At 45.1% G+C, this 27,121-nt stretch overlaps 1 protein-coding gene across 8 annotated transcripts in view; it reads right to left on the bottom strand.

The window, feature by feature from the left end:
• HIVEP3 (HIVEP zinc finger 3) overlaps nucleotides 1-27,121 on the bottom strand; it is a 326,648-nt gene that overhangs the window by 60,756 nt on the left and 238,771 nt on the right. For all 8 annotated transcript variants that reach the window (XM_054802485.1, XM_054802484.1, XM_054802483.1 and 5 more), the window contains 2 exons: nucleotides 13,828-13,892; nucleotides 2,900-8,560 (listed from right to left, as the gene is read on the bottom strand). In XM_054802485.1, the coding sequence (XP_054658460.1) occupies nucleotides 2,900-8,017 (5,118 nt within the window). In that variant the 5' untranslated portion in view covers nucleotides 8,018-8,560; nucleotides 13,828-13,892. The remainder of the gene's footprint in view (nucleotides 1-2,899; nucleotides 8,561-13,827; nucleotides 13,893-27,121) is intronic.

Genomic DNA, 27,121 nt, shown 5'->3' with positions numbered 1-27,121 from the left:
CTCTTTGTCTCCCACGGTTATACGGGAAGCCAAGAGTGAGTAGCTCAAACTGAGACATGCAAAATTCAGTGGGATATAACCCAGCCTCCTCAGCAGCATGCTGCTTGTACGACCATCAGATATGCAGCAAGAGGAGGGATGACCTCACTGAAAAGTAGCTTTGCAAAACTGAGGTCAAACATTTCAAATTTGCCCAGTAAATTCAGCTTAGAGCATTAAATACTCCTGGGACTGCTCTCTGCTCTCGGGCCAGCTCGCACAGATTAGCCCACCTGCACACCATCAGGCCCACATACCCTTCCTAGATGCCGCCTTGGAATGGCCCCTGTACTGTCCTATCTCCCTAAATGTGCCCAGGAATTGCTTGGGAGAGGGCTATCGACCTAGGACAGAACTGTGCCAGGGACCATTTTAACAATTTAACAGCAGAAACAGTCTCAAGTTGGTGTCTCTGGGCATGGAGATGTCTGTGCTCAGAGGAAATCAGTGGCAGGAGACACAGTGAGCACCTCCAAAAATTAAACCTTGGCTGTTATGACTTCACCTCCTGATATGAGCTACATGCTCATATCAATGCTAGTGATAACCTTCCCAGTTCAGTTCCTTATTTACTGAGGAATACAAAACAATTGACTTTCTAGATGTAGCATGAGGTTTATTTATTGCAACTTTTGAAAGCACAAAACATAGACAGATGAAAGGCACCAGAGAGAGCCAAAATCATACAGTCACTACTATCCCCTTTTACAATCTCGTTTAATTTACAAAGTGTGCAAGCCCGATACAGTGTAATTAGCCATCCCTACATGCACGCTGCAGCCTACAGTCACTTCAGGATTGACCTCCTCAGTAAATCCCACTGGTAATTTAAAAATCAAGCCAAGTACGTAGACAGTATATACAGTACTACTACTTGCTGGTAGCTTGCTGCATGCATAATTGTACAAAATATTAGAGCTGTTTTACATTTTCTGTTGTGTTGACTGACAACTTATAGTTACATAAAGAAGGAAATATTTAAGGGAAATAGGTAGAGCAAAGTTAACTGAAGGTTGAACTTTGAACCTTTGATGGATGCTACTGTTACACAGCTCCTATTAATTGCATCTTCCTGAGTAACCAGCAACGCTACTTCCTAATCTGTGCCAGTCATATGTATTTTAAAAACTAAACTGAGAATTTCACTCCCACTGATCATCTAATCAAAAATTACTTCCCTGCTTGGCATGATGTCAATTTATCTCCATTGAAATTAACATAATTTCTGCAAACCGCACTCCTTTAAGCAGCAGGTATTAATATTAGATTTAGGCTACACCATTTTCTAGGTGAATTTGGTAGGACAAACTCTTACTTTTGCAAATTGTACCATGAAAACCTTAACTTTCACCATCAGTCAGCTTATAGGGTTTTGTCTAAAAGGTTTTTGAGTCTTTTGAGCAAATGCATGCAGTGAAAAATGTATTTTGATGACTAAGGGCTGAACCATTCCTGTGTAGAGCTTAACCTTTGACTTCAGGGTATGAAGGGGTCCTAGTTCTGAAACACACACTTGGTGTGCATTTTAGCACCATGTCAAAGAGCAAAGCTCAGAGGAGCACAGGCACTTCTATTAGAGAATTGAATCAAAGATGGTACAACACCATTCAGATAAAATCCTTTGAAAAAGAGTGCATAAATATCAAGCATTAGTGTGGTTATTGCACTGCACAGGTAATTATCTGCCTCGTGTCCCTAGAAATTCTGTCTTTTGGATTTCTACAGAAGAATGATGGAAATGCTGAATAGAAATAAAGATTTATTGACTCAAAGTGACTCTACTGTGTATTTTAAGACATATTTATAAGCAGCAGCTGCAGCAGCGATTATGATAAATTTAATATTCAGAGTTCATTTCATGATACAAAAATAAAATGAATAATCCATCAATATAAATTGACTTGAGATGAATATCAAATTGCAAAATCTTTAGAGCAATTCTGTTTGCTAATCTACATGAACATGATCTGGATTAAAGGGATCTGTATGGTTCAGCATTAACCAAGAGGGGAAAAGTCTGGCCTCAAAATGAGATACATAACACTAGGCAGCTACCAGAAGTGTCCTAAAGACTTCTGTGCCCACATGGCCCACGCCTTTGGTGAGCTCTACCCCTGTGAAACTGTTTGCCTTGCTCCTCTTAACTCTAAAGACTAGGTATAAAATATCCTTAGATACCTGGAAAAGCAGGTAGACAGCTAAGGACATTAACTAAATGGACCAAACAACACGGGTGTTTTAACAAGACTCCATGTCTAACCTCCTGAGGCACTTTTATAAATGTCACTGCATGACTTTACGCTTCTTTGGGGGCCTAAATGCACTTGCAAATCTCCCTTTAATATTTTTCAATACTTTCAAGCATGCCTCTCCATGTTCATTAATGTGAGATCAGTAGATGCACAACCAGACAGAATCCCATTTCCCAAAGGTAATCCTTTTTCATTTATAACATGCAAAATGTAGGGAATTATAACAGCATTTATTAAAAAAAAAAAAAAAGTTGTAAAGCTATTTGAAATATCAAGACAAATGCAAATCAAGTCTAATCCTTTGTGCTTGAGCAGTGGCAGTTCATGGTGCAGTGGTGATTCCTACATGCTCTTTTGATTACAAGGCAAGTAGAAACTGGAGAACAGAAATATGGCACATTGCCTTGGAGCAGGCTTGCCTTTTTTTTTTTTAATTACAGAGGGTTTTAGATTCTTCATTCTAAAAGTTTCACTGAGAACAGGTGCTTACCAAACTGAGAGAGGGATGAATAAACTTCTATTAAACTAAGAACAGCAATTCCCCATCCCTCGTCCCCCTCTTCCCATGTATCCAAATGGATGAGAAGAAATATATAGGATTGCATTACCTCTGTCATTTTTGGCTTTCTGGAGCTGGACGGGACAAGCCTGCCTGCCTCTGGACGTGGAGCAGTAGCCATGGTGTAGGTTTCCTTGCTCACCTTCTGCTTGGACCTCAGGAGGGACAGGGCTGCTTTAGTGGATATACCTGGAAGGTTAGGATTATACAAGCTAATACACCAGCTGGCATACACTGAAGACCGTCGATCAACTTGCTGGATATGATTTGGCTTTATGTAGTTTAAATAGCACCAACTGACATTAGTGGTTGTGTGGAGACTGGGGAACTGAAGTACCTTCTTCGTATCTGTACCTTCTCGAGACTTCATTGCACTATGAGTGACCTCAGACAGAGGTGCAGGGCTTGAAGGGTTTGGTGGAGACTGCTCCACCAGTTCTTTGGAGTCTTCTTTCTTCACGGGTTGCAAAGGTGCCTTGTTGAGGAATTGCTTGCCAGCTGGCTGCTTATACTCTTCCCGTGCCTCAAAACTTGGAGAACCTGAATGAGACACAGCTTGCTGCAAAGTACTTGGGATTTCCTTTGGCTCTGACTGCTCTAAGGACAAACCAGGTGGTGTTTCAACCTCTACCCTGCCTTGACTTTCTGCAAGAAAGTGAGACTTATCCTGCTTTTTCCCTTCCTCTATTGCACTGGGTGGCTTCACCACTTCCAACTTCTCTTCTGCTTCTGACACTTCCTCCTCTTTCACCCTCTTTTGTTGTTGTGTTTCCATTGTCAGCTCCAAACTACCAGCTGGAGAGAGCATCCTTTTGCTTCCACTGACTGTTGATGGGCCTCCTTCCAGTCCGAGAACACTGTCTGATGGAGAGGTGAGAGGCATATAGCCTTTTCTTTCTGGTAAGGGTAAGGGCACTCTCAGATATGGGCTCTGGAAAATGCTTCTTTGATCCTCTGTGATCATCTGTGCCAGATCGAAGCCTAGTCCATGAACATCAGCACTACAGACCAGGGTACCCTTGGGTTGGCGATCATCGAATTTTGGGAGAATGATAGAAGAGGAACTGCACTGGGATTGAGTGACCAGAATTTGGGAAAGCGTTGTGTACATCGCACTCCCATAGGACGGCATATTTGTCTGTATGCGAACGGGGACAACAAGTGACACCATTGGGTCTGACCGCGTAGGAACAACGAGCTGAGATGTGGATATGGACACTGAAGGACTTGTGCAGGTCAGAGGATGCAACCTACTGTCCGAGCCATATTCTGTGCACGGGGAAAGACTGGAGGTTCCTGCTGCTGGGAACAAACTGGATTTGATCTGCGGTAAATGTCCACCAGCTTCACCTGGCAACTGGAGAGCAAACTGAGACTGAAGAGGCAGAAAAAAGGCTGAAGGGATCGGTGAGGAGACGGGGTACTGCACCGGCAGGAATGAAGGATGCTGCCTGAATGGCACCTCAGCAGGGTGAGACATTAACGGAGGAGCGATATGAAGCGGGCCTGGGTGGATGAGTGTTTGCGGGAGAGGCAGTGGTGGGGTCTGAAATATGGAAGGAGGAATCTGAGGCATGGTGAACTGAGCAGAGAGAATGTCAGACATAGTGTGTGCGGCAAAGAGCTCTGCCGACTGCCCTGGCTGTGGCAGAAGATGCTGGTAGGGAAAGATAGAAACTTGTGGGGACATGAACTGCTTTTCATGCAGCGTTAGCTGTGGTACGGGATGATGAAACACTTGCAGAGCTTCTGTGTATGGCTGGGTATATGCTGGCTGAGGGCTGTCTTTTGGCTGACTCTTTTCACTTGGGTAAGCACCATGAGAGGGCAAAGGGGATGAAGATGTTGGCTGATGGGGTAAACTTGTTGAAGGAGATTTACTTGACGAAGGAATTGGATCTTCTGTCTCTGGCCGGCCGGTGGGGGCCGAGTCTGGCTCATGCTCTGGGTGTCTCGTGAGGGATGCTTGCCTAACTAGAAAACATTTCCTTCTCTCCTGTGGAGCCGAGGAGGCTGAGGGGCCGGGGGTTGAGGCAGGAGTGGACGACAAGCTCCCGTAGTCAAATGATTTACTGCGTGTCTCTGACATCTGGGAAGGATGGGAGACATTCGGTGTCTGCTCAGATGCAGATCTCCGCATTTCCCTGGAATGATGATGGTGGCTTGGTACCATCAACATATGTGAGCCGACGCCAGGAGGCTTTGGGTGGGATTCAGCAGGCAGGCTGGTCGACTCCGACTTGCTGTGATCTTCCCGATCAAACGACACAGAGTGGCTGGAGCCATGGGATATGTTGCTTTCCTGACTTGGGCTTCGGGTGAGAGAGACTGATTCAAAACTGGACTCTCCAGAGGACTGAGCCATTTCTGCCAGCCGCAGCCTCTTCTTTTTTGGTGGGAGTTTCTCCGCAGGGAGCTGAGAAAGGGTCTGGCTCCTCTGCGGCCACTGAAATTCCTCCGTTTTCTCTGGCTCTTTCGGAGGAGGCTCTGGCTCCGTTTCTGGTCTGTCAGGCTCTTCTGTGACCAGAATCTCTGGGACCTGGATGTTGGGCTGGCGTACCAGCTTCGGTTGCAGGGAGTGAGGTGGTCGGCTGTGCTGGGGTGTTGGCTGAGATGAGTACTGTGACAAGGGTTTCTCTTCTCCTTCCAAGCTGCTCGCCTGCTCAACAGAGTCAGACTTCTCAAAGGAGCTCGTATGCTGGATGACGGAGATCTCCTTTGAGGTTGTCCTTCTCTCTTTGCCCTCCACACTCGAAGTCAGTTTGGTATTCCTGGAATGAAAGCTGGCACTGACATCAGAAGGTGCGGATTTACCTGGATCTGCTGGTGACTTAATGGATTCACGGGTTAGGTTTAAAGCAACATCAGATGACGCCGGATTTGCAAACTGAGTCCCAGGCCCAGTACTGGAGGAAGGAGTGTCAGACAACTCAAAAGCTGGAGGCTCCTCGTCGTCACCGAGACTCTTTTCCTTTCGTCTTTTTCGGAGTGGGGTGAGTTCCAAACTGCTCCCTAGCTTGTAATGCATCATCTGGGGCCACGTGTCAGGATCCGCAACACTTTTCTCAGTCTCTGAAGAGGTAAGGGAAGTGGAAGAACGAGGCTTTGAAAGCTGCAGTTCTGAACAGTAGTATTTCTTGTGGGCTTCATAATTGTCCCTTTTCTTATACCGAGCACCACAAATGTTACACTCGTACATGAACCCTTTGACTTTCGGACCCTTCCGTGACTTTTTGGTAAGTTCGCTTTCCTTGGTTTCAGGCTCCTCGGGAGGTTTGGTAACAGTTTCTTTGTTCGCAGAGCTAACCTCCTCCGAGACGTATTCGACTCCCAAAGGTAGCTCAATAGCTGGTTGTCGTTTTAGCATTCGAGGATGGGAAGAAAATGCTTGACTACGGCTTAAGACTTCAGGCTCCATGATGCGATCATCAAATGAATAGCTACCTCTAAAGGTGTGTGGGGAGCTTATAGTGCATGCAGCGGAAGGCATTGAGTGGCTTCTTAGGAGAGGCACTGTCTCTGTGGCACTGTGGGATTGCTGAAGTGACAACAATGATTGTTCGGGCTTAATTTTTTCACCATGGGATGTCAACACTTTCGATGCATCCAACTGGCTACTGGAACCAGACTTGATATCAAACTGAAACGGTTCTCTATATACACCAGACTTTGGAGATTCAATGCTGCTACGTCTAGATAAAGAGCTTCTTCTAGGCTTAACGCTATCTATTTCACTGGTATCTACAACAGCTTCATTAATTGTAATTAGCTTAGTGATGTGTTCAATAACCTGTGTTCTAGGCATAGACAACGGTACCATACTGGGCTTCTCTTCAGTAGACAGGTGCGGAAAGCCCTGGGTTGTGTTTGCAGCTAACGCTGCAGTCCTTTGCCCAATTCTACCACATTTCCCAAATATAATTTCTGCATAAGATTTTGCATTGGTATTTGGTGGGCTGATCTGCTGCTCTGCACTTTCTGATCTTGAGAAGTAGCCTGACTCAGTGCTCCCTTTGCTCCCAGGGCTCAGGAAAGCTTGTTCATCTATGACCTTCTTCCGTTCACTTAAGCGGAGTGCAAGCTTCTGCTTTATAGTATGGGTATCTTCAGATTTATGGCTCAGTGCATGGTCTGATGATGGCTCCACAAACTGGGTGCTGTCCTCAAGAGACTGAGACATACTGGAATGAGACAATGAACACCGGTCATGGCTGGAGCCTTGGCTCCCTCCACTCAGCAAACTACTGGACAACAGGGTGTGCTTCTGCCTGGGTGAGAGCTCTACCGAATGGCCTGACATTGTACCCGTTTCCTCCTCTGAATCTGTGCTTTCTCCTTCTGTTGGCTCTTCAAAGTCCTCTCCGCCAATCCTTTCCATTTCCAAGCTCGACGGATACATCTCCGCCCCAATCCCTGAGGCCAGCCCAGCTTTTATTCGATGAGCATGAGATTTCCTATGTTTATACAAATTGCTCTTAGTCTTAAAAGAAAAGCCACATGGAATGCAAGGGTATGGCCTCTCACCCGTGTGTGACCTGATATGTTTTTGGAGCACACTTGGCTTCGCACAAGGCCTGCTGCAGTACTGGCAAATATATTTGCCTGGCTTCTGAGGTTTCTTTTCCTTCTTGTGCACTTCTTCAGCTTGTTTTAAGGAAACCTGTGAAGGGCGAGGGATATAGACCTTTTGAACGGATGGCATGTCCTCTCCAGGAATGGTCGGTGAATGGGAAGGTAAGAGCTGGCCGTGGTGAGAGTGAAGCCCAGGTGATGAAAAGGAGCCAGAGGGACCTGGTCTTACTGGATCAACTAGCTGCCATGTGGGACCTTCAAGGACATGCTCTGGTTTCCCAGGAGACATAAATGCTGGTGACAGTGCGTGCTGCTGAAGCTGCGAAACGTGGGGAGGATGTTCAAAAGAGGAAGGTTTAGGTTGCTTCTGATGTCCAGTCTTCTCCTGAGACTCCTCTCTTGGAATCGGCAAAGAACCAGAAAAGTGCTGCTGCGAAATGATATCTCGGAGAGGGGTTCCTTGCGAAGAAGCAGAGCTGCCCTGGTACGTAGCTGCAGATGAAATACTGGCTTGGAAAGCCTCTCCTTTGGGAAGCCTCTTTCTTGGACTTTCCTCAGCCTTTTTTGTGCTCTTCTGGCTTTGTTCAGGATCCATGACCTTAAAGGGGTCTTTGAATGCTATTTCGGGAAGGTTTTGGCAGGCTTCATTTACGAATAATAAAGGTCTCTTCTGTAGATTCCCTGTTTTGCCTGCATTTGCTACGAAGCTGGAGCCGCTAGGAGATGGTTGTTGATTTAAGATTTTACTAAAGTGTCACTAGTTGCTAGTTGATTCAAAAAAAAAAATGTTTCAAGGTCAATAAAGTTCACATTGGTAACACATGACAAACTACTTCAAAGAGAGAAAACTTTCCAAAACTTTTAGTCCAAATATTTTCCTTGTGAACTTGGTTAAGGCTTTAAACCTTGCCATTTTATTTCAGTTGACAGTGGCAAGCCTTCAAAGTCAAGATGCAACCCACAATGTGTCTCTTGTTTGTTATGCAAACCTTTGAAAACTTGAGACTTTAGTGCTCATCTCATAATGATCTTTTTTCCCTGTGCAAGGAAAATAACACTGAACGGTGTATGTCCCCCTGTGTCTTCCTTCTGTTCCACTTTTGAGTTCAAAAGCCTTGGAAAAGTATTTCCCACATTTCTGTAATTACATCCAAAAGAAAACAAACAGAAAAAATTACTTCAGTATTTGTATTTAAGTAATTAAATGCTGCTACTTTTATAGAGGATGACAGTAAATATTTTGCACAAAAGAAATTCAGCATAATTTATTGAATGTCTACCATTCATGAGACATTACTTTTAATGGTAATCTAAACATAAATTGTACTACATCAAACCTCAGGGACTCATGCTCGGTTTAATGCACACATAACCTGGCTCTGTAGCAGTAACCAAAGACAGTAACTTGAAAGACAGACAGTTTTGAAAAATGTATTTAAACGGTTTCAAACTTTAATTCCTTCTAATCTCCTGCAAACATTTATGGTTTTACAATTTTTATAATTATATTTCCCTTCCAAACAGACTACACAGTAAAGTTGACTAAATACAAAGCACTGCCTAATGTAGCACATACATTCACTGACAAATAAAAAGAGAATCTTTCTGCATAAAATCCGCTCTTAAGCTTCCAATAATCTTCAGTGTCATTTACAACAACAGCAGGTAAAAAGAAGGCACACACACTCTTTTACTGAAATGTTGCCTCTTTAATTTCCTGCCTTTTGCTACCAAACAATGGTGCAAATTCAACTTCTATAGCATGCATATGTTTCATACAGGCAGGATGTTGAAATTGGCTGTCTATAAAGGGGAACCCTTCTTACAATGAATTTGAATGGGAGACTCTATTAAACCTACCACCCTTGTCAGCAAATACAGCTATTCATGAGACACTCGGGGAGGAAATACTCTGATTCCACTGAAATAAGACAGCATCACCAAGAGATGGATTAGAAAATGGGTGGGATACTCCTAAGGAAAATAAGGATGGTGCTTTTTAAGTGAAGCAAATAGATACGTGTAATTTACAGTGAGAAAAGAACTATCTTCCTTCTTCATGAAGCTATTATCTGCCTTAGGGTGCAGTGCCTTGCTATGACAGAATTGCACTGGTTTAATTATGGGAAATTGCTCAAAGCCCTGCTGCTTTGATCCTGCCCCATCCAGGGAGAGGGTGTGTGGATGGGGCTGAAGTGTAAACCTGGCGAAACAGGGAAGCACAGGGGACTGAGATTTTAGATGCACAATGGCCTGACTTCATCTTGAGGAGCAAGGGTGAAGAGCAAGCAGAAGAGGTTAGAATCATAGAATCACAGAATCATAGAATGGTTTGGGTTGGAAGGGACCTTAAAGATCATCTAGTTCCAACCCCCCTGCTGCAGGCAGGGACACCCTCCACTAGACCACGTTGCCCAAAGCCTCATCCAACCTGGTCTTAAACACTTCCAGGGATGGGGCCTCCACAACCTCTCTGGGCAACCTGTTCCAGTACCTCACCACTCTAACAGTAAAGAATTTATTTCTAACATCTAATCTAGATCAACCCTCCTTCAGCTTAAACCCATTACCCCTTGTCCTATTACTACACTTGGTTGCGTTCAACATGAAGTCCTCCAAGGATTACCCACTCCTTATTCATTCCTACAACCTGTGGACGCTCCACATCCAATGAGAAGAGAGAGACATGGAGTGTAAGGTAACTTAGTTTAATTTAGCAGAGTCTAAAGAAATGATACCTCTAGCACCATGACCAACTAGACTTTACAAAAGTGGGTAAGAACTGTCTATTCTTTTGACAGGATTGGTTTCACCTAACCTTAGATGGCCAAAAATCAGGACTCAAGTCCTTAGACACAACTCCCTATAGCATCACTGAGAGAGGCAGGTGCCAGTGAGGGACCCAACGGGGGCAATGCACCCCACATTAAGGTCTCAGTTCAGTAAGACTCATTGCCCTGAGATGTCATCTCTCATTGACTGGATTAGTGGCTTAATTGGCCAACTGTGACACCCACATCTTAAGTGCATGTACAGAAAATCAGTCCTAACCTTAAACTTCACCTTCCTTTTCCCCAAATATAGGTTCTGCTCCCCTCCAGCATGAGCTTCACATCTTCCCAGGACCTGCAGAGCACCTGCACTTGCCCCAACTTGCTAAGAAAGGTGCCTCATGTTTAAAGGCTCAGTGCTACGAGGCGTAATTAATTACAGTTTGAAACCCCTTCTTAGAGAGTGCTGGCTCCTCGCTGCTGACTAACATCGACCATGGTCTGGGCCAGACTTAGAGCGCTGTACTTACAGCAAGACTTACTCAAGATCAAAGACAGCTGTGGAGCTGATTTATCATGTTGATTTTTGCCCAAGATGCTGTTCTTTGTCTCACTTACGACACACAGAGCACGTTAACTTGGCAGAAGTGGATTTAAGCACAGACTTTTTCAGCAAGCACAAAGTGAGCACTGCCTCCCACAAGCTCAAGCACTCACATTTACGAACTGCCAACTCAAGAATGCCTGAAAAACATTTTAATACTGTGTTTTCTCTTATAGACTCCATATCCACTCCTGAGTGTATAATAATTAGGGTTATGAAGGAAGCTTCCTGAGATGATTCAATATCATCCCAAATGTTCAGACCATCCTCAGCCTCCTCTGATGAACACATGGGCCCCAGCTGATTTTGTTAGGAACTCTGCACAAAAGTTAACATTTAAAGAATTGGTCAACAAACAAGCACACCTGCTGCCTACAGCAGCGAGCACAGCCATTCTGGGGCAATTCAGGCTACTTTCTACATATTTTTTCCATTACTGGAAATGGCCCCTGGAATGCCAATGGCAAAAGATAATTCTCCTAGCTGGATGCAGTCATGGCAGATTGATACCTCTCCAAGGAAAAATCAACAGTGCAAAATCAAGTGGCAGAAAAACCAAAGTCCACCCAGCTAAAAATTGTAGGAGGGTTTGTCCCCTATGAAGTTGGAGGCATGGCAGAGGAAGGGAATGAGAGCTTCCAAAGAGCTGGCTGCAGATGCCTAACACTGCTCTCCCCAGCTCAGATACAACCTGGAGTAGCGAAGGAGCACCTCGCTGCACTAAACCAGATAAGAGATCTTGTTCCCACTGCTCTCTCTTTTGCCTGATGTACCCCTCCAGCCGGCAGAGACAAGGGGGCTGGCACGGGTCAGCCCTCCACAGAGCTCCTCTGCACACAGACAGCTTCCAACTGGCTCCTGGAAATGCAATGGGACTAATGTGGGTGGGAAAACCTGCTCTTTTTTTTTTTCCTTCCTCATTTTCCTTCCAGTTTCTATTCTCTTTACCTCAGTCAAAATCAATCTTCAGACTTCAGCCTTTTAATATTCACTGCACTTTCCCAGTTCTTCCATTTTTTTCTCAGAAAAGGCACACCTTTTGCTTTTACTTTCATCTCCATCTCCTCATGACCTGAGTAGCTTCTTCTTTTGCTTTTACTTTCATCTCCATCTCCTCATGACCTGAGTAGCTTCTTCTCCCTGTCATGTCTTATGCCTCTACTATTTTTGCTTATCAGTTTCACTTAGCATGTATTCTGCACTGCGCTCTCTGTGGAACAGCACCACGGCAGCTAACACACAGCAAGGCAGTGCATGGCATTGGCACAACATCAGCAAATCTTTAAGAAAAAAGTCACACAGATTTTATGGCACATGGTTTCCAGCTGCTAACATTGCATGTCTGTGGCCAAATCCAAAGTACAGGAACTAAAACTGGGGATTCCAGCTATTATTTCTATTCAAACATCGTTTCTTAGGGTTTTACTTGAAATGCAATGGAGCAAACATGAACAGAAATGCCTGCTTCATTCTCAGTGACAGAAACAAAGACTGCCACCCTGAAGAAAGAAATCAATGACAAAATTCCTTCTAGTTTTAATGGGACCAGAATTTTACCCTAAAGCATGAGATAAAATGCTTAGAAATGTTCTTTTAGACAGTTACAATTGTTGGTATTTTGAATTACCTTATTATGGCTGAAATGAATTCATGCAAAGAGGCCCAGGCGCACAGTCTCTCCCAGTTCTAAACCTCACCTAAGTCCTCCTAAAGGCTTTGAGGAAGAGCTAACCAGTGTCAAGCCTTCAGTTGGTCCCTCTGCCTGGGACGATCACCACATATATGCAGTCATGCACCCAAACAAGCTCTTTACTGTTGGATTTGGGATTGAGACCCCCCCCAAAAGTGAAGAGAAATGCTGCAGGCTGCACCTGACACCTAAGCTCCAGGTGGGAACATCACTGAAAAGACATTTGAAGGTGTCAGGACTTTCTCTACATTGTGGTTGACCTCTAGAATTCATTCCTTTCAAGTGTCACATGGGAAACTGCAGTGCTTGGCTTTCTGTCACTTGCCTTTTGTTTCCAGGACACTGAGACATCTCATTACAGTGGTTCCTCAAAACCCTGTTGGAGGCAAAACTGCTGTTTGCAATACTCAAGCAGATGGAAGGATTTTCTTGGCTGTTTGGTCCTGTCCAACCATATCGAGATCAGTGGGATCAGTGGGAAGCTATTACAGTCATAACAGCATTTTCTTCTATACACCAAATTTTAGCCTGTTTTTAAGGATGCCAGGCTTATGCGAGAACAGTGTGCTAATGGAAAATCCGCCTGTTTATTCCTCATGATAATTTTTAAGCCATTTGGCTGATTTAAACCAAATTTAGCCAATGACCAACATATTTGACCTAAGTTAAATGTATTTCTAAATCTTAAAAATTTAGTGAAAGCAAGTGAACTAGGCAAAGCACAAGTCCCTATTTCTACTCCACTGAGGGAAAGGTACAGCTCCCTTCTTACCGGCAGCCACTAAAATGTCCTGTCTGTGGAAAAAGCTTCATTCGACATTTACCCCTTTTTAAACTATGGATTCATCAATCTGGAGAGACACATCTGTGGGAAACCAGATCCCTTTTTTTCAGTAGTTCACGATGTTCCACAGTTCTTACAAAAAAACCTGCAAATCCACACTTTATAAAAGCAGATAAGGTGTTGGGCAAAGCGCAGGGCAGTAGGACATTCTGCTACCTGGAGGTCTTTGAAACTAGATCTCAACCATAGCTTTGAATGAAAGGGCAGATGCCACCTTAGACATTCAAAGTGATTTATGACTGAGAGGGATTTACAATGCAAACAGTGGGCAGCAATAGTAGATCTCCTGTCACTACCTCTTGTAACTAGACTCAGTAACATAAAATGCTGCTGCAGCACTGGGGGGACTCGCCAGGCAAAAGTTTCTTAAATATACTGAAGAAAAAGCAAAGTAAACCAAACAGAAAAGCAAGTCCTGTTCCCAGGTTGAGTCCATTGCAAAGGGCAGTGAACATATCCAGGGTAAATCACTAGGGAAAAAACAGAGATTACTTACAGTGGACTTGGTAGTCTGTAATTTTGATGGTGTCTCTCTTTTGTTTGCCCACGATTTAATTCAGTCTGTAAAAGAAACAGCACATTGGAATCATAACGTACGTATATTAAAATGCCATCTCAGCAGTGAGCACACAGGACTTACATCAGGTGCCCTGATGGAGAGGATTGCTTGGTAACCAAAACAGTACACAAACTCAGTCCCAACAGCTGGAGAAGCCCTTGGTGACTGCATTCACCTCCTTCAGCACGTTTACCCTGATGGTGACGGGCACGCTTGTAGTGAACACATTGCCATGGGGTATTCCTCCTCCTGGACAAGGCTGCGAGGGAAACCACAGCCTGGCTGGTGTCAGCCACAGCAGACACAGTGCAGACGAGACAAAAGCTCCACAACCTGGTGTGGATTTCAGGTCTGCTCAGATATTGAGTATTCAGATCAGCACAGGGGTGCTGCAGCCCTTCCTCCAAAGCTCATATTTAGTCCTAAGTTTTGTATTTAGATCACTTTTAGTTTTAAGTGAATCATTCAGTTCATCCATACTTACCTTCCACAAAGCTCCTAACAGAACCCTTGGGCGTGTGCTAGGACATCCCTACGGATACGTGCACCTCTGCACCCAGACATCAGTTCTGTCCAGGCAGATACAAATATCTAAAGAAGAATGAATTTGGAATCTAAATACTTTGGCAAGTAGCCTCCTCTCACCTGAGGAGCGTGCCCAACCATAGCCATGAGAAAAAGGTCATTTTTTCACCACTCAGGTTTTCATTCCAGTTCTGCCATCCAGATTCCCAGATGCTGTAAGTTCAGGAAGAACAAAGCGGAGGGATGGCACTGCAGTGCCTAAACGCAGCCCCGTCTCCTCGCAAATCCCAAGCTCAAAGTGGCAACAAGTTTGGTCAGGTGTCATAAACTCCATTTCAATCTTGCAGCCACCACAAACCCTGGCACAAGAAGCACTCTTTTGGCTGGGAAGAGGGCTGAAATTCCACCTCCCTTGGGGCCATGCCTCCTAAAATCCAGCCAAGTCTCAGACAACAACTCAAACCACTTAAATTCTGTCAGTATCTGAAATCAGCTGGTGCCTCCATGCTGTGTTATGACTGCAGCATCCATAAGAGAAGAGATGCCCCCTGCACCACCATGAAGCATGTGGTGATGAAATGTAAGACTTGACTCTCCTGCCCCTTAGGAAGCTGGATCCCATGTCCCATGTCCCCAGTTACTGTCCCAGCCCCATCACCAGTGTGGTGTATTTTGTCTTTCTAGACACCTTCCACCCTGCAGCCAGGAGCACAGCGGTCACGAGTCAAGGAGAGGAGAAACAAATGGGACCTTCACGCTGCAGCTCTGTGTGATGATGGAGAGAGCAGCATGCCCTGGGTCCTGCTCCCACCTTCAACCCAGCGCTTGGAGTTGTGCTCTGTGGATGAAGAACCTCAAGTTGCACAGATTTATTGCTGAACTTTGTGCAACAAGAGACCACGGGATCACACAGGCATTTCTTCCTCATATCCAGGGTCGATGAAGGGTTTGGACCCTGCAATCAGGTACTTCCACAAGCCACAATTTATCCATCTGCAAGTCCCAATGACAAGAAAAAAAAAATGCTGAAAAAAAAAAGCTGAAAAAATGAGCAGCTTACATGCTAGGAGAGGAAAGAGGGGATGTGCTCACAAGTGGAGGGGAGACAGATGTGAGGAAAGCACGGCAGAAGCACATGGGCCCTGCTGCAGGAAGAGATGTCCAGCAGCAGTTAATGCTGACGGGCGTCATGCCAATTAAGAGATCAGTTCCTAGACTGAAGGGGGTAAGAAGCTGTGGGGCTCTTTAATCGTCCTCCTCTCCTCCTCAAGGGGCCATGAGCAACCAGTGCTCCTCTTTCCTCTCCAACATCTGCTTTTCCTGGAGAAAAGAGGACTCTGCTCTAACAGGAGCTGAAGTTCTTCCGAGAGGGTGTGCAGGACCAACGTGGGGCAAGGACAGCCCCGTGCATGGGGGCAAGGGGACCTCCACACCAACCCCCAGCTCACCTTCCCCCCGTGTTCCAGAGCAAACGCTGCTTCCCTAAGCGGGTACAGCTGATTGAAATAGTGACAGAAAGAAGAAGCGCATCCTCCGTTGCTCAGAGCAACACTGGGCACTGGCAAAAGATCGCTCCCTCTGCGCTCCTCCGCCTTGATGATAAAATGAGTGTATCCATAAGAAGTGTGGATATCACACAGGCGGTTCGTCTCCATCGGCGGCCCCCTCCCCTGTAACCCTGGGGGGTTACTTACCCCACGCGTGCCCCTGGTCGCTGGCAGAGCAGGGCGAGGAGGCAGCGGGGAAGGCGAAGCGCAGGGGAAGGGACGGGAGCCACAGGGGAAAAGGCTGCAGGCACGAAAGGGCTGCCCAGCGCTGTCAGTGAGGATGGAGCATACGATCGCCAAGGCACGGGGATGGCTGTCCTGGGGAAGCCCCTGCCACAGCGCAGGTGACCCGAAGGGCAGCGCAGCGGGAGGCTGGCTGTGCTCCCCGGGGAAAGCCGCTCGCTCCACACGTCTGAACTTCGCTGCTGCCCGACCCGCTCGGCGCATTCAAACCCTGCCCGGCTGAAACGCGCCTCCCCAATCTCCCTTCTACCCAGGGGCACAGCACGGAGCCAGTTTTATTCTTTCTCAGTGGCATCTGATTGTTAGAAAATAAATATTTGTTAAAAAAGAATTATTTTTCTCTTTTTTTTTTTTTTAGGAAACAGCAGCTTTTTGTTTTAAAGCTACAAACTCAGGCATCTACCATCATGATTCACGTGTTTGATTCTTACACGTGCAACATCTGCCGAGTTGCTGTAGACTTGCCAAGGGGAGAAGACAATCCAGTCCTCACTGGCAAGTGACTTGGGTTCAATTCCCACTTCGGTTACACATTTCCTGTGTGAAACTGAGTAAGTCATATCATCTACAATCCGCGTTAGTCCCCATTTCTAAAATGGGGATACTTCCTTATTTCACAGATGTGTTGTGAGTCATCCATTAATGTCTGTGAGGCCCTCAGATACTACGGGAAGGGAGAGATCCACAGTTATAAACAGGGATCCGTATAACCAGAAACAGACGGGAATACCTCCAGGAGACTTTCTCTGCTCATTAAAAAGTCTAGGATTGAATGCTGTGTTTATTAATTTTTGCTTATACCCCACATGGTTTCAGTAACTTTCCTTCTCACCTTTCCAGGCAGATAAGGGCATCGGTACCTGCACCGCGAGGAAAGCAGAAAAACAAAAGTAACTCTGCATTTTGCCAGCAAGGCATGTGCAAAGGGTTAATCTATTTTCATAACTTAAAACAGTTTTTCCAGAAAAGCATTTGAGTCGGAACAGAGTAATCATTGCAAAATCTGCATATTTTAGAGCTAAATATTCCCAGAAATATCACCATTGAAACTAGAAGGAAAAAAACAAAAACAAAAAAAACAACAATCCCTGTGCAGCCTGGCGAGCATCACCACCAGAAAGCCAGAGATGGAGCAAGGCTCTCTGCACCACGAACCCAGATATGCAAACAGCAGCTGAGAGCTCCCTTCCTCATGGTCACACTCACAAAACACAGAAGATACGGCAGTTTCATCCTACCTTAGAGGCCAATACTCAGCTCTGCCCCATCCAGTGCAAACCTTTGGCACGGTTTTAAGGCAGATCCAGCTCTTGCACACAGCCTCGTGCATGCTGCCTGGACCAGCTCATGGCTGCTCCATTTCACTGTAGGCAAACACATGCTTGGGAGCAGGAGATTTCAGTAATGTCATTTCCATCAGTAAGCACAACTGGGATTTGAAGTCAGGCTCCTGCGGACAGGAAGGGCATGCCTATATACCACTCATACTCCAGAAGGTTTGTTGGGTTTTTTTTACATTCGTAATGAAACTAATCCTGTTTTCTTGCAAACAAAACTCAAGAAAATGAAGTTCTCTCACAATGTTTAAGACAACCCTCAAGAACCATTCAACGCTTGTCACTGTAAAGTGGGATTATGTGCATCACCGTCACATCTCCTCCAGAGGATTGTAAAAATCGCTGCTGCTTTCACTTCTCACATGCTCATTGGTGCAAAAAAGTCATTAGTAAACTAATATTTTGAAACTACTGCTGCGTAATGATTCTTTCAAAATCCATCTGAATTGAAGACTCCAGACCTGCCAAACCAAGAGTGGGAAGCCAGCTATTGGTGAGATGGTGACTGTTTCCAAGGTAATGTGTCTTGCATACAGCTAAAGCAGTAATTGCCTTTCCCCAATAATATGTTCCCCCTGATGAGACTTATGGTTAAACTCATGTTTGGAGAAACCTTCCAAAACGTTTCTACATAGTTTCAAACCACAGGAGTGGAAAAAAAGAAAGGGATAACTACAGTTCAGATGAAGTTTATGATTTCTGCTCAATTTCATAATTGCAGGGTGAATCAGTGGGGAATGAGGTTTTAGTCAATACCACAGTCCCTGGTCTCATGGCCAGGAGGCTTTGTAGAGACCAGCTGAAAATGGTTTCCCTTGACCCTCCCCTGACTTATCGATGAAGCTCGCCACAGGGACTACCTCGCCTTTCCTCCATGGATGCACACAGCCATGTCTGAACGGTCTTGTTGAGCACAAGAGTTGCTACATGCTGCTCACTTCTCCATTTGCCTTGTGCAAAAGCCAACTGGCTGGTGGAGAGTGGAGGTATAATGCAAAACCCAGGCAGCTATAAGGAGTGTCCCAGATTATTTTGCTGTGGGAGAAGCAGAATCTTGCTTCAAGACAAAGCACACACAAAGACTAGACACTGAGATGGAGTGAGGTCCTTCCATGTCACTGGCCCTCAGGGTCAGAAAATTGATCCTGGCTCCTTTTATTTACTCGTAAAAAAGTAGCCTCCGTTGCTCCAAAGTTGGAGGGTGGAAGTTTGTATCTGCAGCGAGTCACTACCCTGCTTCTCCTGCCCTGAGGAAGTGGCTCCTCTCACTGTCTGGTGAACCCAAGGGTTGGGACGCAGCAGAAGGAAGTGCTGTACAGGAAGTTAAACAAAGAGATGAACCGCAATGGAAGTCAGGCTGCCAAAATGTTAAAGAGATAACAGGCCAACTTTCATACCTCATGTTCAATGCTGTCTCATAGCACGGGGCTCCAGTTTGACCTGTAAGCAGCTGCTGGGACAAGGAGAGTGTCCCAGCCAGCCCATTGCATCCTTGCAGCCAGGTTGGTCTGCAGACCTGCAGCAAGTCAGATAGAGCACAGGTCATGAAGGTGCCGTTTTGCATGCGTAGGAGTCCAGGCTCACTGCACACATCTTGTCAAGCCCTATGCAAATACATACCAGACCCAGAACCCGGCTGAGCTGCAGGAGGAGCACATCGTATGTATTTGAGACCTAAAAATTAATGTTGCAGTAACACAGCAGTGATTTTAGTACTCAGTGCAAAAAATGGACCCCAAATCAACTACCAAAATGGAAACAAGTTCATCCCAGCACTTTTTATATTTGGTTTTACCCTGCAATGATACACAGCAAGTCCCAGGTCCTGGCTCCTCCTCACAGATCTGGACTGTGCTGTCCATAAGGGACTGATTAGGAACCTCTTCTCTCATTGACTTCAGCAGAACAATTAATGGAGTAAGGGGCGACCCAGCAGGCAAGACTGCAGCTATGTAAATTAGATGGTCAGTTAATCACTATGCAAAACAGTACTGAATGACAGAAACGAGGCAGCAGCAGCAAGGAAATCATGACTGTGTGCCATGAGATGAATTCCCATTCCTTGCAGAGTATTCTCATGTTTTATACACACAGATTTTACCACCCATGATTTAGATCCCACGCCAGACTACGTAACTCTTACATGGTTTTGCTTCATAAGGACACAGAGAAAGCTCTGCGAAAAGGTTGCAGCTGTGCTCTTTTCAGATTGGAGGTAGTAATTACTCATCTGGCCTTCCTCAGCTCTCCACAGCAGGGGCAATGTCAGGCACAAGCCTGCACATCCTAGCTTCTTGCATTATGCTCACCAGCTGAATTAATATAGTTTCCTTCCCAGTTTATTTTGCACTTCATGAGCTTCCTGAGAGTAGTATTCCCCTCAGGCTTCACTAAAGAAAAAAATTATTTAAAAAAAAAAAGCAACAAGTGTCATGGGTTTGTCAGCTGTATTGTTGAACTCAGCCTCTGGTTTTCTGACAGTTGGTTACTGCAGGAGTTGAACCCATTCCGCAATAGGGAAAATGAGGAATTTTGGTGTATTTCATAAATAGAAGAAGAGAGGGCTGCTTGTGGCTGATTGCAGAAGTGACCAGAAACAAAAGCCTGCCGGGACGTTCAGCGGCGAGGCGCTGCCTTGACCAAGGTCGAGTATGGGCTGCGTACCACCCTGCCCCATGAGAACTCATTCTTCTGCCATGGCCCAGGCAAGTTTGCCCTAACCATGTACTTGCAGGACACAGACGGGTCAGTGATGCTGCCTGCAAGGCACAGCAGGTTTGTAGGACTGAACAAAACCAAATGAGGAATTTGAAGACAATGAAAACAATAAAAAGAAACTTTTAACATGCAAATTCTCTCTCTGCTCCCTGATAATTTTACTCTGTGAGCTATTACACAAACTGCTTTTTGTCTCATTAACAATAAAGCAGAAGCAATTAAGCAAAATGCAATAAAACTTAAGGAAAATAAAATTAAAACAGACTCTAAGAGTATTGTATAACCTTACTAAAATGACAAAGTGATCTTTCAAGCTGACATCACAAAAAGCTTCCAGTTTGCTTTGAATACAGAAGCGAGGAGAAGAAATGTTACAGAAAACATCTCTATACAAACAACATCTCTCATTGGGAGTGGAGGTCGCTGGTGGCTGCGAGCTTCATTATCAATTTATCCCTGTGCACAATAAGACTCCCTCTCTTTATACAGGCATAGCAAAACAGGGCAATGAAGCATCCATTCCTGAATGCATTTGAACCTCTCTGCATATCTACATACACATCAAACTATGCACGGACACACAACACTCAGCAACTCACTGCTATAATTGACAAAACAGCAACTGCTAAGGTTTCACCAGTTTTGGTTTGCCATCCTTTCGATGTCAGCTCATACACACACCCAACCTGATACCCTTTTCTCCAATGACTTAATTTTTTTCCTGATGAATTAATTCGTGCAAGATTACATAGGAGTTCCAGTTTTCTGCCCTTCAGATGCACATTAGGTCTGCAAACCCGAGTATTCTTCAAGGGACATGTATGTGAGATGGTAGAACTGGGCTGCAAACAGTGCCGTGTAAGTGCACTGACCCCCAGCCTGCAAAGTGAGCAGCTCAGAGGTGGCAAACAGAAACCCTGACCTGAAGACAAGATGATGGTCTGCCTAGTGATCCAGCCACCTCCACCCACCCTCACCCTCACCGCACACGCACTTCCGAGGCCCTGCAGACAGAAGGGCATCTTTCCACTGGATTCTGTAATCCATTGCAGCAGATGAAGATGCTCTGACAGCCGCTACTGGCTGACACATGGGAAACAAACCAGAACGCAGCCGAGCTGGAAGCGGGAGCAGCTACTGCCCGAGCCAAGGCTCTGCAGTTGGCAGACACAGCATCTCGCATCCTGTCTGGATGGCACGGAGGGGACCTCTGCTGTAACTCACCAATGGGTGGCAGGTTCATTTCGGTAATGTATTACTGACAGACCAACGCTGGTGTTCATACTTTGTTTTGGCTAGCCCATACGCAGTTACTTTTTTTTCCTCCTTTTAATGTTTTCTGGTTTATACTTGAAAAAAAAAATCATTACATATCTATGGGGTTTTGTCACTTCCCTCTCTGAGAAAACAAAGTAAATTTACAGGGTTTTAGCAAACTCTTGGAATGCACCAAGGGCTGTATCCTCTCAGAGTTTAAATGCCAGTCACTGGTAAAGGTGAGAGGCATTTGAAAGGCAGCCAGGAAAATCTGGAGTATCACATTTGACATGTACAATACTGAAATAAGCCAAAAGCATGTAGGCCACAACCTCCATCGCTCCTTGCGGAGACGACTGACTGGTCTGCTCACCACAGCATTCCCCCACAGCTTCAGCAAAACTAACACATGCACAGCAGAAAGTTTCCACAGAAAACATGAAAAGCTTTGCCCTCTCAGCTTGTTGATTTTTTTTCCTCCCCCCTCAAGCAAAGAAGAGAGTGTTCAAGGCTGATGAAGCACCCCTGCCATGAAGCCTGTCATTGCTCAGGCTTTAGAAAACACGGTGCTGACACAGGACCAAAGCTGAGGTGCTCGTTGCTGAATCAATCCCGCAGCCCTGCCTTGCTAAGCCATGGTCCCAGGGAGCTGTGAGTGCAGAAGGGAGGAGAAAGGAGGAAAGCACTCATCATACACGAAGGGAGAAGAAAGTCACTTTTGCCCAACAAACTGCAATCTCAAGGCATGTGAGCATGGATCTATCTGTCCTTAATTCTAGCCCCCTCCCCTCAAAAAAACCCAAACACCAAAACCAGCATAAACCAGAGCAAACGCACAGCCACACTGCATGCTCGCATGAAGTTCCTGGCGATGGGAAGCAGAGAGCAGCAGGCAACCTCCCCTGGCTGCCGGCTTCAGTAAAGGTGCCGTGCTGCTGCCTCCAGCAACGGGACCGAGTCAAAGCCCGGTGGGCACAAGAGCCAGGCAGAGCCAAAGGATGTGAGTTCTGCATTGCAGGATCTTGCTAGCACTTTTGTAACTTTGGTAGGAACTCTATTGGAGCAGACCCAATTCTCATGCCGCCCAGAAGCCGTGCTAGTCCCATGCTACCCAGGGTGAGTTACTTGGTCTGCATAACTGCAGGTTGCTCAGACGCTTGGAGAAAGAAGACAGCAGCTTTATTCTCCACACAGCAAAAAGCAAGCTTATGTTTTTTGCCTCGCTTCCCCAGATCATGGAACGCCAGGTGGGTAACCCCTGCTGCTGAGAGAAGTTTTCATCACTTCAGGTCATGACCTCACCAGATTTCACTGGCTACACCAGGATTGAGAAGATGTTGGTATTTTGCTAGGAGCTCTGCAGGGAAATCCAGGCGGAGATTCAGCAGACAGCTGCCCTACCCATGAGGAGCAGCTACATCAGTGCCCCCAGGCTGGGAGGCTGATGGAAGTTTATGATTGAAATCTGAGGACCGATCATTAAAGATCCCATAAGCCCTTCTGGGCAACCACAGCCTGAAATTCCTACGCTGTTGGACAGGAGGTTTTTCCTTCCCTGCTGCCCTGCAGTACCATGTAAGGATGCTGCACGCTCTGGCCCAGCTGCCCTCTCTCCACTCATACCAGTCCAGCATCGGAAGCGATGCATTGTGTTAACCGAGCTCCTAAGTGCTCTAATATCCAGTAAGGATAGAAGATACAACAGAAATACAAATACATTATTAATTCTCTGAATTAGGATGATGATGGAAAAGCAGGATGTAGAGGAGGGAATTACTGCATCCGTCTGCAGCCCCTGATATGAAAAAAAACCCCAAACAACCCAGATCTTCCTAAGTAGCGTGTTACTTTCTGGACACAGCATCAATACACAACGCTGTATTATGCCAGTCTGTATCTTATTTAACCAAACACAAAGAGGAGATGCTGAAAGATTTCTGTTTAAGTGACAGTGAAAAAAACCCTGGAATCTCAGTGGAAATAATACAACAAGGAAACTTCCCCCACCGATTCAAGACCAAAGACAATGGGGTTTTTCCTATCCTCAATGAAAAGAAAGCCAGAAAGAGAAAAAAATGGTCCTTTTATTCCCTATAGGCAAAAACAGAGCTTCTGATCCTATCACCAGCCTGGCAGCCTCCTATTTACAGAAACAGTCTTGACTCGTTAGGAGCATATACTGAAATTCATTTATATTTTGCCACATAACAGAAATAGTGAAAAAATCGAAATACATATTACACACACTGAGCAAGTGCCTGCCTGTCCCCAATGCCACCCTCATCTTGAAAAGCTTCCTTGATAAAGACTTTGCTGTGTTTTTGTTACGTGGCAGGGGATTTGGTAGAAGAGTCAGTTTAATTAACACAACTTTTCTCAAGATAAATATTTTCTCAGGCAGCGTGGAGCTGCTGAAATGCCGTGCACTGGGAGCTGGGCAGATGGAAGCAGGTCTACCAACGAACTCAGAACCAGCTGCAATAGATGGTGCAGCTCGTTTGATTTCTCCTCCCCAGTAACGTGCCTCGAACCTCTCTTCGAGAGGATATGTACTGCAGATGTTTGTGCACACACACACACACACATATATATGTACATTGGTGTACATATATATATGTACATTACAAGCTGCACAGCTCTTTGCAAACAGCTAGGAAAGGTGCAAAGACACGTCACCGTTGGAAGACCCTGGTATTCCTCACACCAATGGCACGGAGGTTCAGAGGGAAACATCACCTTTTAGAGCTCTCATACGCCAAGCCAAGTCACAAAAAGCAGAAATAATTTAAAATCAAGATATACATTTGTTTAACAGGAAAGAAAGAAAAAACATGTCTGAGTTTGGAGGGAATGTTGTTAGCTTTGTAGGAAGAAAAGAATCAAGTCTGGACAGTGTTTGCTTCCTTGTCATCACAAGCTCTACAAAACTCCCTTGTATGCACATACAAAAATACACCTTATGCCACTGAAACAAAGCAGCATTTAATGAGAACCAGAATGTGTTTTGATTAATTTCCAGGTGATTGGCCTCTTATTAACAGATGCTTCTTGTAGATGAATGCAAATATTTATGCAGGGACCCCATCGGCTCTGTGTCCATCTATTCTGGTTTTCCCCTCATAAACCTGTTCCTCAGGAATCCACAGCACCAGCACTCGCTGGGGGAATGAGAGAAAACCCAGAATAGGATTTTCCACATCTTCACCACCCCAGACAGGATCTCCTCTGCACCAGAGAGTCTCCACTCTTTTAAATCCAACCGGATTACAGTATCCATCAAAAATTCCCCATCCCCAACTCCTACACAGGGATGTAGCTACACCAAATATTCCCTCCAGCACCTGCTGCTCCCAAAGGACCATTGTGGCTCTACTGGAGAGCTGAGGTGGTTTTGGATGGAGAAGCTCCTCTCCACTTTGGTGGAACAAACTCACTGAACACAGAGCAATGAGGCAAGACAAAGAACAATTCTTTACCAAAGTGAAGACCTGGAGACTTGTGCCTGTGCCTAACAGGCATTCCTAGTTTTAAAAGCCAATTTAAAAATGAAGAAGCCTGGTGCTACCTTCCCCTTTCCTTGCTCTGAATCTCTGTCATGGTTTCACCCAGCAGGCAGCTAAAATGACCACAGAGCCATTCGCTCACTGCCCCCACGCAGTGGGATGGGGGAGAGAATCAGAGCAAAAAAGTAAAAATGGTAAGTTGAGATAAAGACAGTTTAATTGGACAGAAAAAGAGATTAATAATAATAATAATAATAATACGAAACAAGTAATGCACAGCACAATTGCTCACCACCCACAGATCATCGATGCCCAGCTAGTTCCTGAGCCACGGTCTCCCTCCCCTGCCAGCTTCCCCCCAGTTATATACTGAGCATGACATCATACAGTATGGAATATCCCCTTGGTCAGTTTGGATCAGCTGTCCTAGTCATGTCCCCTTCCAGCTTCTTGTGCACCCCCAGCCTCCTTGCTGCTGGGGCAGGGTGAGAAGCCGAAGAGTCCTTGACTTGATGTAAGCACTGCTTAGCAACAACTAAAACATCAGTGTGTTATCAATGTTATTCTCATCCTCAATCCAAAACACAGCACTGTACCAGCTTCTAGGAAGAAAATTAACTCAATCCCAGCTGAAACCAGGAGAGTCTCCAGGCTGTTTCAGACAATGCCACTTCCTTAGATTTTTCCTGCCCTGTAAAGGTTTGAGAGCTCCAAACAGGAACACACTTCAGGATGCAGACCTGGAATACAAAGCCATACAAGTCCACCAAAACATCTGGACCGATGGCTGTAAGTCATGCATGGACTTGAAGTGAATGACGAGCAGGAGGATCCACCGCAGAAGAATCTGCTCTACAAGACTTCCAGCCTCACCCCACTTCCAACCAACTGTGCAAAAATATCTGAATTTCACAGCATGGCAATGGCCTTAGTGATCTTCATTTGGGGCCACCAGAATGCATCAAAGGAAGAGCTAATGCATGAGATTTGTGTTTGCTACATCCACCTGTTCATTTTTGTAAAGCAAGTACTTAGACACCCTGGTATTCATGAGAAGCGACTCCATTTTTGTGATTTTTATTAGTATTTAATTGGGCACTGAAATCTGCCCAGTGCAGGCACCTGCAGATGGAGCTGGTAAACTGAGGGGTGACAGCGAGAGTCACCATTTTTGTTGAAAGCAGCTGGGAAGTTACAGAACTTAGCCCAAATCAAAGGGAGAGAGATCTTATGCACAGCCCAACCTTCCGGCAACATTTCAGCAGAAACTGTACATGCTGCTATCATATCCACAGACTGGATAAATTATCCTAACATATCAAAGCCATAAGCAAAATGACATCTTAATGTAGATCAGGAGAATGAGATCACTTGAGTGACACAAAGCTCCACTTTCTAATCCTAATAGACTTAAGGAATTTGTTTCTAATAGCTAATGAATTAAGAATCAGCCAATTATGTGTACATTTATTATTATGCTTCTAATGAAATAAAGTGTGAACTTCTGTTTAATTAGAAATGAGCTCACGTTGGTGACCAGAGACACTTTTAAAATACCTTTCAGCACTTCACAACTGAGCTTATCAGGGCTTTGAGTTGGAATGGCATTAAGGAAATGATATGGAGGTCAAATATTAAAGATTTCAAGGCAAATAAATATTTTTCAAAGCCTGGTCTCACATCCCTAGGAAAGCAGGTTGATATATCTGTGTGCATAGTCATCCAGGAGATCTGAGATTGTATTCCTTCTGCTTAGCACAAGGCTCAACAGAAACTAGTTAGGTTTCAAAATGTTTATTTGGTGATTTTTTTAAAAGAATGGAAATGGGTTTGGCAAGAAGAAATGAACAAAGATTTTCATTAGCACTTCCAACCTGATTTTTTTCTTTGAAAGTACATTACCTTTTACTAAGAAATTAAAATAACAGTTCTTAAACATGCAGAGAACCTAGGTCCAGAAATTACTTCTGTGCCTCAACTACTGATCCAAAAAGTCTCCTGCTTGGCAAAGCCTCAGGAGGAAGAATGCTTCAAAAAGCCTCACCTAAGATGAAATCTCTAACTGATTAAACACCTAAGAGATCACAAAAAAACCCTCATT

This window comes from Grus americana, chromosome 23 (genome assembly GCF_028858705.1).
Source record: "Grus americana isolate bGruAme1 chromosome 23, bGruAme1.mat, whole genome shotgun sequence".
Classification (NCBI taxonomy): Eukaryota; Metazoa; Chordata; class Aves; order Gruiformes; family Gruidae; genus Grus; species Grus americana.
Note: the sequence above shows the minus strand (reverse complement) of the source record. Positions and strands in the feature narration are given on the sequence as shown.